The 14,888-nt window shown below is 50.2% G+C and overlaps 1 protein-coding gene across 5 annotated transcripts in view; it reads left to right on the top strand.

Annotated features, from left to right (window-relative positions):
* The window catches only part of LOC124227268 (butyrophilin subfamily 1 member A1-like), a 46,825-nt gene that overhangs the window by 18,684 nt on the left and 13,253 nt on the right, over nucleotides 1-14,888 (top strand). For 2 of the 5 annotated variants that reach the window (XM_046641120.1, XM_046641118.1), the window contains 2 exons: nucleotides 10,548-11,560; nucleotides 13,641-13,988. In XM_046641120.1, coding sequence (XP_046497076.1) covers nucleotides 11,479-11,560; nucleotides 13,641-13,988 — 430 coding nt within the window. In that variant the 5' untranslated portion in view covers nucleotides 10,548-11,478. Of the gene's footprint in view, nucleotides 1-8,153; nucleotides 10,238-10,547; nucleotides 11,561-13,640; nucleotides 13,989-14,888 lie in introns of those variants that run through there. The other 3 variants (XM_046641122.1, XM_046641119.1, XM_046641121.1) reach the window with 3 other exon arrangements.

Genomic DNA, 14,888 nt, shown 5'->3' with positions numbered 1-14,888 from the left:
AAGTGGGTGGGTGGGCTGAGGGTTAGGATGCGGAGGGGCAGAGGTGGGGGGCAGGTAATGGGATGGAGGGTGACACTGGGGTAAAGTAAGCAGGTGTTTGGCTGGGGCTTCTGGACTTGTCTAGGGGGCTGTCCAGAAGTGGATGAAGGGCAGACTCAGTGAGGGGTCAGAGGGACCTGAGGTCCACGGTGTGGGCAGGGGGAGGTCAGGCTGCAGTGTGTGATGAAGGCAGCTGGAGGTGGTGAGACCAGCAGTGGGCTGCCCGCCTGGGCTGCCCTGGTCTACTCACCATCCACCCCTCCCTGGGTGTTTGGGACAGGAGGTAAATTCTCCAGTCCTCGGGCTGTGCTGATGGCAGGCGAGGCTGAGAGTGACTCCCCTAGGTCCTGGGGCTGCATCCCTGGCACAGTCATGCGTCAAAGGTTGCCCTTGCCTGGCCTGCCTTCCTCATGGGGTCTCTGAGCCTGACCCAGCTTTGGGTGTTAGGAAGTCAGTTTGCCCTGAAGCATCTCTGGCCTCCCACGCTCTGCCCTCCAGAGGGTCCCATTCTGGGTGGGAGATCCAGACAGTTATAACAAGTAGAACTATGAATGTGATGGCAGGTGGTGTGAACATTCCCCATGGAAGATCTGGGAGGAGGCGCAGCTGTTCTCCATCCTTGAAGCTGGGACCACTGTCAAATGGTCAACTGCCTCCTCCACTCCCCACCAGGATGTCTAAAAGGGAAATCAACAGTAACATGGGTCTGTCAGAAATCCAAACTCTTGGTTCCCTGCCCCAGTGGCTCCTCCCTCATCCCCTACTCCACCCCACCCCCAATCCTGGTAAAGCAGTTATCTCATTCTTAGGCTAGATACCTGGCAATCACTCTTTTCTTTCTCTCACACACGCAAATCACCAGCCAATCCAGTCACTTCTGCCTTCAAAATAAATCTGCTGATCCCTTTTCATCCCTACTTCGAATACCCCACATCCAGTCTAAGCAGTGGGGCCCAGAAAGGACTGAGAATGTCTCGTCCCTCCATGGTCTTGCCTGGGTCTCTGGGAGGTTGCAGCCTGCCTATTGGTCTCCTGTTTCCATCCTCTGAGTCTCTTCTCCAAATGGAAACTGAGAGATGGTATCGAAGTGGAAGCCTTGTTGTTCCTGGGGTATGAAATATCAGGAAACAGACGTGTTGATAGATGAAATGATATGGGATCTGGAAATTGCTTCACAATAATCCAGTGGGAGCGGGAAGTGGGTGGAAGTAAATATGGTTGAAGCCAGGAGATGGGTGAGTGGGCATTCATTAGACTGTCATTCATTATACTATTCTCTCTACTTTTGTATATGTTTAAAACATTTTATAATAAAAGTAAAATAAAACAATTCAATAAAATGATATAAACCTGATCAAAAACTTCAAAAGGGCCTCCATCTCTCTAAGAATAAAAATCTAAGGCCATGAGATATAGAAAACCCCTGTCTTCGTGCCCAGGGCACATCCAGACTAGTTAAATCTGAATCTCTTTAGGTGGAACCAAAGATAAGCAGTGGTTTCCAAAGTGTGATCCTCAGACCAGCAGTATCAGCATCACCGGGAACTTGTTAGAAATGCATATTCTCAGGCTCCACCCCAGTCCTGCTGAATCAGAATCCCTGGGAGTGGGGTCCAGCAATGTGTGTTTTCAAAAACCCTCTAGGTGATTGGGTTCCTGATGCAGACGCTGAGGGCCCAAGAGTCAGGCCTGAGAAAGCTGACGGAGCTTCTCTTGATGGATAAGCCAGGTGAGAGGAAATGCAGGTCTGGGGTCCACAGAGCCCGTGAGAGAGTCTAAGGTTGTGGCACTGAGCCCTCTGCTCCCACCGTCAGTGCAGAGCCTGAGGACAGTGGGGCTGAGTGAAGCCAGGGGCATGGGGAAGAGCCTGGGAGCTCACTGGGGTGACAGATTTGGGGAAAGGAGGGGGTCTGGAGTGTCCTGAGGCTGACCCCACCCAGCTTTGGTGCTGGGGAGCAAGGCCAGCTGCCACTGGTTTTGAGAGCGACGTGGACAAGAGTCTTGTACTCTGAAAACCCTTCTTTTCTGTGTCCTTATTGCATTTCTTTCATTTTATATTTAATATGAAAAGTTCTTTAAAAATCTCTACCTCTTGAGTGTGAACTGAAGGGACAAAGGAGGCCATTCCTCCTCTGGTCACAGGGGTGGTGGTGGCAGACGTGGGTGAGGCTGTCCCTGGCAAGGAGGCTCCTGGGGGTGAACTTGTATAGAACCCACGTCTCAGGTCTGTTTTAGCACCTGCTGGGAGGCCGCCACCCTCCCAGCCAAGGAGCTTCCTCTGTTTCCCCGGGGACTCATCCAGCAGCAGGGAGTGGGGCCTTCACCCATGGTGGCAGGGCTCTGCTGGCCCCACAGTGTGGGCTAGGCCCTGACTTCAGGCCTGCAGACATCAATGGCTCTGTTTTGTTCCACTCCAGAGCTGCCCTGGCCGCCTGTCTCCCTCTCCCACCTCTATACGTACCCTCATTCCCCAGTCAGTAAGCTTGTCACCAGGTATCATTGTCGTCCACATTTCTGTGGGGGGGAGGGTTGTCATCTGGTAGAAGCAGTAGTTGGCTAACCCGGAAGGTGCTTGTGACAGAGAGGGGTCAGTGTGGAGATTCTCATTAATCCTTCCCCTCCCTTCTCCTTTGTTGTGTTACTCTCTGTGTCCCTTCTCTCCATCCGTTCTCAGTTCTCTCTGCCCTACTTTGTGACTAGGGAGACTGACCTCTATGGATTAATCATGGTGGCCCCTTGCTGGTGGCTTCTCATTGGGTTTTGCCAATGGAAGGCACTAGGTGGAGACCTTCTGAGGAAGAAGAGGGGATGGGGTATTTCTCTCTCACTCCCTATCAGTGTCTGGGTTTCTCTGGAACTAGTGTCATCCTGTGGTTCCTGTCCCTTCTTGACTGGGACAGGCAGTGGGGGGGGAGGGGGATAAAAGCTCCCTGCTGCCTCAGAATCCCCTGCTGTTCTCTTCACCCAGCCCTCAGCCATATAAACTCTGTAGCTGAACCATCTCAGTGGAATTCTGCTTCCCTCTGGGACCCTCCAGCTCTCATACTTCTCTTCTCACTCTGGCCCTCACAGATGCTGGATAAGGACTAAGTTTCCCTTGAGGTGGGCGACATTCTCTCCTCACTCAGGACTGTGCTCTTTCTCAGCAGAAACTGTAGGGTCTTCAGCTTGGTTTTCATCTCCCTCCCTCCTGGGATTTAGTCTTTAACTCCCCCTCTACCTTTGAAGCTCTGCTTCCAGCTGTCTGAGCCAGTGTCTTCTTGGCAAGGAAGATGGCTCCTCAGAGAGGTCAGGTGCCCACCAGCCATTTTCAGCTTTGTTCCAGGGAATTTGCAGTTTCCCCAGGAGAGTCAAAGCTGGAAACCGAGGGGACTTCTCCATCTCCTCCGCCCAGGAGCAGCCCCTCTCCCCCGTCTCCTCTGTATCTCATTTCTGGTGTATCTGAGGGTTCTGCTCTTCTTGTCCATGTTGCTTTATGATTTTCTCCACCTTACCATGTGCCCTGTCAGGCAGCCAGACTGTGAGGCTACTCAGGGCAAGAGACTTTCTTTTTTTTTAAAAAATTAATTTTTAAATTGAGGCATAATTGACATATAACATTATATTAGTTGTAGGTGTACAACATAATAAGTCTAGTTAACATCCATTGCCATACATAGTTACACAATTGTTTTTCTTGTGATTAGAACTTTTAAGATCTACTCTCTAGCAACTTTCAAGTATGCAATACAGTATTATTAGCTATAGTCACCATGCTGAATGTTACATCCCCTCACTTATTTATTTTATAACTGCTGGTTTGTACCTTTTGATTCCCTCCACCCATTTCACCCTCCCCCACCCAAGAGATTTTGTTGGTCTTCCCCAGATGTGTGCAGCCAGCTGTCAATAAGTGCCCCCTGAACAACTGAGTGCAGGGAGTGTGTCCAGAAACTTTCAGTACCAGCGACACGAGGGGTAAATGGGGAGGCGGTTGTGGCGGAGAAAAGCCAAGGGGCCTTTTGCAGACAGGATGCAGTCGTGCCTCTGTGTGTGTGTGTGTGTGTGTGTGTGTGTGTGTGTGTGTTGTGGGGGATCTATGAAGGGGGAGGTGCTCACCCTCTCAGGCCTCAGGGGAGCAGTGAGATTGGGGAGCATTATGGGAGAGACCAAGGTGTGGGGACTTGGTTGGACAGAAATGCTGACATTGTCCCACCACTTCCCTGTGGGAACTCAATTTTTCTGTTGTAAAATGAATACGAATAAAGACAACTCTTCGGTAAGTGAATAAGTACGTGACTTAAGTGTGCCCCCCCGTGTCCCTTCCTGTCCTAACTACCCCTTCAGCCTGCTAGGGAACCCCCTGGCTGACTTCTATCACCGCAGATTCATTCCGACTGTTCTTTAACTTCATATAAGTTGGAATCCTGCAGCGTGCGGTCTCTTGTGTCTGGTTTCCTGCGCTCGCGTCCAGCGTTCTAAGATCCTTTGTTGGCATTGTCTGTTCCGACCCTCAGCGTTCTCCCGCAAGAAGCGCTCTTTCAGTCCGCCATGTACTGGCCACAAGGGGGCAGCAGAGCCTCATGGAACCTGGTGAGACTTGGCGGGACGGCCTTTCTATTGGCTCTTAGGTTCCTCCCCGACCCATCTTCCCCTGTTTCTGGGCGCCTCCCAGGCAGCTGCTGCGGGAAGGTCCTGCTTCCCTCTCTGAGACCTGCTTCTTTGGAGAGGATCTCTGAAGTGGAGGTTTGAGCTTGGGTTTCCAAACTTTTTGGATCATGCACCCCTTTCAGTAATGTATTTGGAATGTGCAGGTACCAATTAGGTACAAACATTATGCAGATTATAAAAGCAAACATGAATAACACATTAATAAAGATAAGATTAAAGCTTTTGTTACAGTTCTAATATATTTTCTGCCTCCCCTCCTGCCCCCAGGTCCCTGGAGCCCCCATGGGGCTAGTGCCCCCAGTTTAGAGCTCAGCTGAGTTTTGGGTGGACCTGGCTCCTCTCGCGGTTTGCCAAAGAACCACGTGACCCTGGGCATCTTCCCTGATATCGTTGTGCCTCTGTCTCTCAGCTGTTAAATGAGGAAAGTAATACTTTGCTCAGAGGATTATAGCACAACATTCATTGAAATAAAGTACATAATGTTCAGAGTAAAATGGCAGGCGGTGAAGAGTGGGCCTGAGAATTGGTGCCCGTCATTAGAGAGCAGGGGCCTGGCCTCGGGGCTTCAGCCTGTAGCTCAGCCTGTGGAGACAAGGCTTGACATGAAGGAACAGGGTGTCCGGCATCCTGGGGATGGTTAGAATCAGCCTTTCAGGGTTAGTCAGGGCCTCTCCTGCCTCTACTGCCCAGGCTTCTCTCCTCTGATTCTCTCAGGGACAGAGGCCAAAGTGCCAGGCCTCCAGGCTCTTTCCCATAACTTGGCACTCAAGTCTCTCCTGCCAGAACTTTCCTGTTTCACCCTTGACCATGGATGGACCTGACCTACGTGGGATTGGGAGAGTAAGTCACTTCTTTCCAGGTCACTCGCTGGGTCACCCATATGGGCAGTGCATGTGCTCGCTCTCTGCACTCATTCACTCTCATTGCAGTGACTAGGGAACTTGAGATGCTCTAGGCAGACGTGTCCATCTGGTGTCCCATCCCCAGAAATGTCAGGGCTGAATGCCACTACTCCTTCCTTTTATCCCCTCCCTCCATTCCTTCCTTCCCTTCTTTTTTTTTCGGTATGCTTTTTGGTAAGGAAGATTGGCTCTGTTGCTAATCTTCCTCTTTTTATTTCTTCCCCAAAGCCCCAGAACGTAGTTGTATATCCTAGTTGTAAGTCATTCTAGTTCTTATATGTGGGATGCCGCCACAACATGGCTTGATGAGCAGTGTGTAGGTCCACACCCAGCATCTGAATCAGAGAACCCTGGGCCAGTGAAGCACAGCATGTGACCTTAGCCACTTGGCCGAGGGGCCAGCCCGCCTTCTTTCTTGTTCTTTCCTTTCTTTCTCTATCATTCTCTCTGTCTGCTTCCTTTCCTTTTAATCTCTTATTTATCTTTTGCTTATTTATTAGTGTAATACAATTTATTAACTTTTCTTTAAGAACGTGTGTCCCACTACTTTCTCTTTGTATATCTCAGGGCGTGGGTGGGAGTGGTGCCTCCTTACCTCCCCTGGAATCGCAGACTTTGGAAGCAGAGTGGATGGCCCACTCAGAGGGTGGTGGGGTGGGTGCTGCCGGCCAGGCAGGCTCTGCAGCTGACCTCTGGGTGGAGCTGGACAGGCACTGACCACTCCTGGGAGTGAGTGAGGGGCTTAAGGAATCCTCGGAGCCTCCTTTGGTTGGATATTTCAGTTGTGGGGATGACAGCCTTGACTGGGAAGGGCTCTCCTCACCAGAGGGGCAGATTGCAGGCTCAGAAGAAGATGATGGCCCGACCCACTGTGTCCTTGGAGCTCTGCTCAGCAGGCTGCCAGACAGAGCTCCGTCCCCAGCCAGGGTCATGCTGCTTAGATAAAGGAAGGAAAAATTTTAAGTCAAGACAAAAACCGTCACCTTGCGTGTGTTTCTTTTTCTTTTTCTTTTTTTTCCAGAAAATAAACAAGCAGAAAACTGTTAAACTTTTCCTGCAGTAAAAGATAACCCAGTGAACCCTCATTTTAACAGTGTCAAGACAGATTAAGTTTTACTGGATTGCACCTTTAAGAAAAGGGGTTTAATCCTTTCCGTCAACTGTCACATTTTAAAATCCAAATTCCTGTTACATTCACCTTTGTTTTATGGCTCAGGTGTTTATCTGCCTTGAAAGCACTTGAAGCAACTAAGAGATAAGAGCTATCGTATGTCTATTAATAGGAAAGTAAAACATTAACCCCGTTAGCGTTAGGATAATTTCTATTTTGAGCAAGAAAAATCCTTTGTGGCTAGTGAATGGTGTTTATCGTTAGAGAAGCTGGAACATGACTCTGAAGACCTGGGGGACAGCAGTGGAGTTTGCTGTTTGCTGTCCTTCTTGCCAGTGTGTTCAGTGTCCTTCCAATGCTCTTAGGAAAGTCTTCCCCGAGCTTTGTCACTCCCTCCCCTCCCCCAGTATGGAATCAAAGGGCTGGCATTCGGAGTGAGATAAGCTTTCTGGCCGTATCATCCTGGGTCATTTCTGACTGAGTCCAAGGTCCCCTTATTGCTCCTCTTTCGCTCTGAGTGTGTGGAGCTGGGTGCTGGGCTGGGCTGGGCTGGGGTGGGTGGGTGAGGGCAGTCTCTTTGTAGCTCTAGCCCCTCCTTCCTCTACGAGGTTCCTGGATTAAATGTTACTAGATGCCAGGGCTCATGTCCTACTTCCTCTCTGCATTTGTGAGAATGACGTGCAATAAATACAGTGTGTGTAGTACACTTCCTGGTACTTAGTAGTAGTCAATAAAATTTGTTTCTTTTCTTTCTGCCTTTTCATAAAATTCTCCTAATGTCTCTCTATTCTGTCTTGAGAAATCTGCTCATTGGGCCGGGATGGGTGGTGACAGAGGGGGGTAGAGGGCAGGAGGTGGACCTGAAGGCTAATATTGGTCCTTGTTTCATTAGTTATTTTTTGATTAAGATGGATTTTTCCAAATATTCCTGAGTCTAAGTGGATATTAGCAGAAATGGACATTTTGGGGATGACAAATTGGGATGTGTTCAGGTATATCTAGAAGTCCTGAGTTTGCCCAGGGTTTTAATATCTCAGACCAGACTTCCAGGCAGAAACCAAGCGTTCTGGTGCCTCAGTGGGTCAGTCAGTCCTTGCTCCAAGAGAAATACAACGGGTCATTTAGAACAACTGAGAGTAAACACAGGCTGAGGTTTTTTTTTTTTTTTTGATGAGAAAGATTTGCTCTGAGCTATCTGTTGCCAATCTTCCTCTCTCTCTCTCTCTTTTTTTTTTTTTTTGGTGAGAAAGATTAGCCTTGAGCTAACATCCATGCCAACCTTCCTCTATTTTGTATGTGGGACACTGCCATAGCATGGCTTGATGAGAGTGGTGTGTAGGTCTGTGCCAGGGATCCAAACCCAAGAACCTGGGCACCCAAGTGGAGCGAGCCAGGCTTAACCACTGTGCTGTGGGGCCAGCCCCAGGCTGAGAGAGTTTTTGTTGGGTGTGTGGTTGTGAAACTGAGAGATTTAGTTGCCTCATCTGTAGAATGAGGATAATAATAACAACCACCTGGCAGAAGTGCAGCGAGGGAGACACCAGCCCAAATCACTTAACGCGTGAAGACCAGAGCTGTGGGCAGGCTTGAGGGAGCAGTCAGAGGTGGCTGAGCCTGAAGTTTCCAGCCTGGTGATGTAATTCGTGACACATTTATGTTTGGGGTGGATAGAAAAACAGAGAGGGGGAGATGGTGGAGCTGTTGCATCCGTCCAGGGGCTGACTTGTTTAGGTCCAAGTTATTCTCTTCACGTTTCTCAGTGGACTAAAATCTTTTCTGAGTTTGGACAAAGCTGAGTAGTCAGTGTGCTGCTGAAGCAACTCCTTTGCAAATGAGCTCAACTAGGGTTTGTTCAGTGTTTACTATGTGCCGGGCGTTGCATCAGGGCTGGTGTGCAGAAGTGAACAGGACACACAGTGCCTCCTCTTGAGTCCACAGACATTCCACAGATGAACACACACCAGGACTGTGGTCGACAACACAGTGCCACCAAAACCCCAACCAGCATGTGTATGGGGCACACAATGGGGATCAGGAGGTCAGTGAGGCCCCCCGAGGAAGGTTACTTTAGGTGAGACCTGAATAGCGAGGAGTTTGGCCGAGGAGAGAGAGAGCAGGAGCATCAGTGGCTTGTGAGGAGGCCCGAGGCTGGGAAAGCTCAGTGAACTGGAGGAACTCATCTGAGGCCAGTGCTGGGACAGGAACGGGATGAGGTCAGAGAGGAAGCTGGAGGCCTGGGAGCCACTGAGAAGTTTAAGCCGAGGAATCCCTTGAAAGGGTGAGGCAGAGAGTTGACATTAGCAGACTTGAGAGGATCCTGACCTTGGAAGGAAAATGAACAGGAGGAGATGAGGTTGGAGGTGACGCAGGACATCCATGAGGAGGCCATGTTTGGGCCAGGTGAGACATGAGGGTGGCTTGGAACTAGGTGCTGGCTGTGGATATGGATTTGAGAAAAATCTTGAACCTTTTGGTAGATTGGAAGTAGACTGAGTGGGAAAGGAGAATGACCCTCGAGTTGTTGCCAGATATGACTGGGTGAACAGAGGTGCCCTTTACTGAGATGAAGAAGTCACAGGAAGTGAGGGTCTGGAGAGGAAGACCCAGTCTCTGTGGTTTTCCTTTGGAGACTGTAGAATCAGGCCTTTCCTGGTGTACGTGGCAGCCTGGCAGAGAGGGGGTCTGAATGGCTGTACCCAAGCCATGGGGGATATTAGAACATTAGCAACCTGCAGGGCACTGTCCATTCAGTGTGGGCAGGGCCTGGGTCCTGGTGCTGAACTGAAAGCTCTTGATGTCTAGTGTTAACCCCTCAGTTGCCAGTTTGTGGGGAGCTCGTGGGTCATCTGTTGATGAAGAAAAGAAAAGCAGCTACACTAGGGGCCGTGGTCCTGTGTGATTTATCAACTGACATGGAATCATTTCAGTACTGAACAGCCAGTACAGCCAGACCTATACTTAGGACTAGGTATTAGTCTTGGCTGTAACACCCATAGTCCCTACATCCGTGGTTTGGAAGCTAGCCCACCTGGAGTGTAGCAGTTGTTCAACAAATGGTTACTGAGTCTGCGTCTCTCTCTGGCCACCCGCAGGGTTGTTTCAGTGTATCTGTACCTACCCTCTTTTTGCTGCTCTGATCATGCTGTTTCCTTCTTGATAACTGGGGTGCGCTGTCCACAGGGCAGAGCAGAGTCTGCTTGGATTGCTTTTTGCAAGGTTTCACTTTCAAGTGGCGGAAGGAGACAGAGAAGGGTGGACTGGGGGCGCTTAGAGGGGGCCCCAGGGCCTGGTCTCTATAGACACCCCTGCAACCTTTGCCAGGCTCTGCTTTTCCCTGCTCTCCTGGGAACCACCTGCTTCTCAGACATGAGGAAACTGTGGCACCCAGCATTGGATCTGGAAGCAGGGTTTGGGGCTCTGAGCAGCTAATTGCAGGTGCAAACTTTGGGGGCAGATTTGGGGTCTGCTGGGGTCCCTGAACCATGTCAAGCTGCCGATTTAAAGATGCTCCAGAAGTCTCAGCCTTTCAAAGCAGGTAAGTTGGTTTTGAAGACACCTGTGGGCCAGGAAGAGGAAAGCAGGGAGAAGCTGGCTGTGAGGAGGAGGCTGAGAATGTGGTGGGACTGGGGTGGGTGGGAGGATGTTGGATAGTAGTGCGGCTCTGGGAAGACCCAGGACAAGCACAGTGAGGGTTGCACCTTTATTTATTTACTTTAATAATATTTTTGTAGCACTTACTAGGACCAGGCCCCGTTCCAGAACATGTAGTGACTCTAAAAATATAAATTCATGTGATTCTCATACAACCTTGGGAGCGAGATGCTGTTACTATTCTCACTTTGCAGATGAGGAAACTGAGGCTGGGAAGGTCAAGAAACTTGCCTAAGGCAGTAACACAGAGAGTGGCCACGTCCGGAGAAGAACTCAGCAGTCAGCCCCAGAATCTGTCCTTCCCAGAACCATAGGCTGTCTCACTTCTCCAAAGTAAGCGGTTTGGAGGTCTTTTCTCTGACTAGGACTCATTTTATAGTCTCTGCTGCTCTGGGATCCTCTACTCTGAGACTGAAATCTTCCACAAATACAGAGAGGAAGAGGATTAACTCATCAGTGGGAAATTGACTGAGCACCTGCTGTGTGCAGGGCCATGTCCTTGGACTCTAGAAGGAAAGGGCTGGGGTGAGATTGAGATTCAGGTGAACTAAACAACAGCAGGACAGGGTGCCTGTGACGGGAGCCACGGTCTCCTTGAGGAGGATGTAGTCTGTCTCTGATGCTTCTCAGTGATTCCCTGCTCATAGTTATGGGACAACAGAACCGCAGGCAGGAGCTGGCATGTCCTTCATGGTGAGGGGCCTGAGTCTGGGCCCCCTGTCCTGGGGCGTTACCAGAAGTGTGTGAACAGTGGAGAGATGGAGGGACGGTTTCCACCATGGGGTCCCAGGTGCTGAGAAAGGAAGAGTCTGGTTTTCTGGGCAGAGTCGGGCTGTGCTGCAGGTGCTGTTGGGGTGGGAAGGGAAGGAGTGGTTGTTTCCCAAGCAAGCCTAATGGCTCTCTAGCACCACAGAGGCATTCAAAAGGGCTGGAAGGAGCCTGGCTCAGTCCTTTCTTGGCATCAGAGTTGTGTGGGGCCCACCACTCCATTAGCATAATGAGCCAGTAGGAAAGGCTCTGTTCCTGCTGGAGACTATTGCCAGCCCTGAGCCCTCCTCTCTTTTCTGAGGCCCCAGTACTCTGGGCTGGCCCTGCCTCCTGACCTCTCTCCCCAGCTCTAAGGAAATGGAGGATTGCTTCGGCCACTCTGTGCTCTGCCATCTCACCTCCCTGCTTCTCATCCAGCTGCTCACTGGGGGGTCCGCAGGTAAGTGTGTCTCTGTTACTCTTTGTGTGTCTCCCTTGGCTGGTGGGAGCCCCCAGGAGCTCTGCTGGTTTCTCTCCATCAGGAATGGATGGCTATTTGTGGGGGCTCTGGATATAGAAGTATTGTGATTCTTCCCTAACAACTACTTGTAGTTAAACATTTAAGAAGAGGCACTAAATCGTAACATGAGGGTAGGGGGCCTTGATAATTATCCCATGAGGAGTTTATGATGTTTTAAAAAGTCAACTATCAAAAATGTGAAAATATCTTTTCCCTCATTTTTTCCGCTGGGCTTCCTTGGTATCTTAAGCACTTATTCATTCATTAGTTCATTTCATTCCACAGATATTTATAAGGTGTCGACCATGTGTTAGGTGTTATTCTATGAACAAAACAGACAGATTCCCTGTCTCACAGAGCTTACATTCTAGCAGGAGACAGTAAATAATAAATCAACAAATCAACAAAACCTACAGTCAGTTAGAGGAGCTGAGAGGATGGGACAATGCAGTAGAGCCGGGTGGGGCAGTCAGGGGTGCAGGAGATGGAGTGTGGGCAGGCAGCAGTGTTCAATCAGGTGGTCAGTGTAGTCAGTGAGGTGGGAACAAAGACTTGGAGTGGGTAGGGAGTGAGCCTGTGAGATCTCCAGGGAAAGAGGGTTTCTGTAGGAGGGAACAGCCAGTGGAAAGCTGGCCGTGTGCCTGGGGTGTTCAAGGAACAGAGGAGGCAAGTGTTGGCTGGGGCAGAATGAGTGAGAGGAAGAGAATCAGGAGTTGGGGGCAGAGAGGTACTGGCGGTCATCCCTGTCGGGCCTGTAGGCCATTGGGGGCACTGGGGAGCCATGCAGTGCTTTGAGTAGAGTAGGGACATGGTTTCACTTATAGGTGAAAAGGGTCCCAGATGTAGGGGTGGGGAGAGGATAGACATGGGGAGACTAGTCACTGTCATCCCTCAAGTGAGAAACGATGGTGACTCAGGCCAAGGTCGAAGAGCACAGGAGGTGAGAAGTTGCTGTTTGGAGGTCCAGCAGGCTTGTCCTGCGGAATAGTCATGTTGTGGTCCGTCCACCAGGCCTCAGAAGGCCAAGAGCTCTGACGGGGTGGTAGTAGGGTAAAGCTTCTGTTTTAACAAGCAGTGATTTGGGCTCCTGTGAGTGGTGGGAGTGAGGGCAGGTTTTTAATGGAAATAGCATTTGGCTCTAGTTACAGATGTAATTCAGCAGAGGAGAAAGACATGGGCACCAGTAATAAAGTTAAGAGTGGGAGTGGGGAAGTTCCTGGGTGTGGCTGAATGATCAAAGAGTTCTGATGTGAGCCACAGCTGTGCTCTTTGGTCAGTTTTCAGTCCTGTCCCTGGAGGGGCTGGGTTAGAGCTGTGGTTCTCAAAGTGTGGTCCCTGGAACATCAGTATCAGCATCCCCAGGAACTCCTTGGAAATGCACATTCTTGGGCCCACCCCAGACCTACTGAATCAGAAGCTATGGGGGTGGGACCCAGCAATCTGTGTTTTACAAGCCCTCTTGGTGATTCTGATGCATGCTGCAGGTTGCAAGCCACTGAGTTAGAGTCCTTCATGGAAGGCTGTGAAGACAGGAGCACAGGCAGATAAGGCAGTCTCTTGGTCATCATTTCTTTTTTTTTTGTGAGGAAAATTGGCCCTGAGCTAACAGCTGTTGCCAATCCTCCTCTTTCTTCTTCCTTCCCAAAGCCCCAGTACATAGTTGTATATCCTAGTGGTAGGTCATTCTAGTTCTTCCTTGTGGGATGCTTCCACAGCATGGCTTGATGAGCCGTGTGTAGGTCTGTGCCCAGGACCTGAACCAGTGAACCCTGGGCTGCTGACGCTGAGTGTGTGAACTTAACCACTCAGCAACAGGGTCGGTTCCTGGCATCATTTCTGGGTCACAAAGTTGTGGTCTGAAGATCTCGCCCGGGTTCAGAGTTGTTATAGCTCAATCCATCAGGTCAGCTGATCCGACACTTGCCTCCAGCCTGCCTGGGCCTTCCCACCTGATCGTGTGTGTTCCCTGTCCCCAGTCTGCATCTCTCCAACTTTCTCACCTCTATGTCTGTGTCCACAGAGGAGTTCTTCGTGATTGGCCCCTCAGACCCCATTGTGGCAACGCTAGGCGGGGACATCACACTGCCCTGTCGTGTGTCCCCAACCATGAGTGTGGAGAACATGGAGCTGAGGTGGTTCCGCTCCAAGTTCTCAGAAGTTGTGTTCGTCTATCAAAACCAGCGGGAGCAGAACGAGGAGCAGATGGCCCAGTATGCAGGGCGGACCTCGCTGGTGAGGGACCTCCTCACCCAGGGGGAGGCTGCAGTGCAAATCCACAAGGTCCAGGCTTCTGACAATGGGCTATATACCTGCTTCTTCAGAAAGGGAGGCTTCTATGAAGAGGCCAGTTTGGAACTGAAGGTGGCAGGTTGGTGACTTGATCTATGTTCTTGAGTCCTAAGGTATTGGAGTTGGGAGGAAACTCAGACCATGTAGATCAGCCCATCATTTTAGAGATGTGTAAAAGGAGGCTCATTGACTCATTCATTTATTCAATACAAATATACGGAACCCCCACTATGTGCCAGGTCCTGTTCTGGGCTCCTGGGTACATCAGTGAACCAAGCAAAGATCCCTGCCCTGTGGAGTTTATATTCTAGAGGCAATACATAAATAAATAGATAAATGGGTTATAGAGAATGTTAGGAGGTGCTAAGTACTTAGAATAAATGGCCAAGTAGAGCAGAGGAAGGGGACCAGAAGGTGGGAGTAGGGAGGGAGGACAGGCTTCAGTGTTACATAGGGGCTCACATTGGGCCTTATTGACAAGCTGAGCAAAAGCTCAAGAAAGTAGGGTTTTTGCCAAGTGGATATCTGGGGGATGAGAGTTCCAAGCATAAGGAACACCCAGCGTGAAACCCCAGAGGTAGGTGTGTTCTGGGCACACAAGGAAGCCATCATGGTTTGTAAGAGAAGTGAATGGGAAGGTGGTAAGAAGTGACAATACTGGAATAAAGAGATGTTTCTGGTATACGGTGCACAGAGAAGGGTTGATTAATGCTGCCTATATTGATCGAGAGAAGCTCCTAGGGAGTTCACACTTGAGCAGGCACTTGAGTTCACCAGACAAGGTTCCAAAGAGCCCTTGAGGTTGATGGACTGGAACGTGAGAAGGCAGGGCACACATAGAGCATGTTGATTGTGGTTATTAGCAGTTAATCAAATGGTCCTTGGGGCTGGAGTGCATGGGCCCTGCGGGGCACAGGTGGTAGAAGTTGGGCGGGAAGAGGAGAGAAGGAGTTTGAGAGAGAAGGCAGATGCCAGAGCA

The sequence above is a fragment of the Equus quagga genome, chromosome 15, assembly GCF_021613505.1.
Source record: "Equus quagga isolate Etosha38 chromosome 15, UCLA_HA_Equagga_1.0, whole genome shotgun sequence".
Lineage (NCBI taxonomy): Eukaryota > Metazoa > Chordata > Mammalia > Perissodactyla > Equidae > Equus > Equus quagga.
Note: the sequence above shows the minus strand (reverse complement) of the source record. Positions and strands in the feature narration are given on the sequence as shown.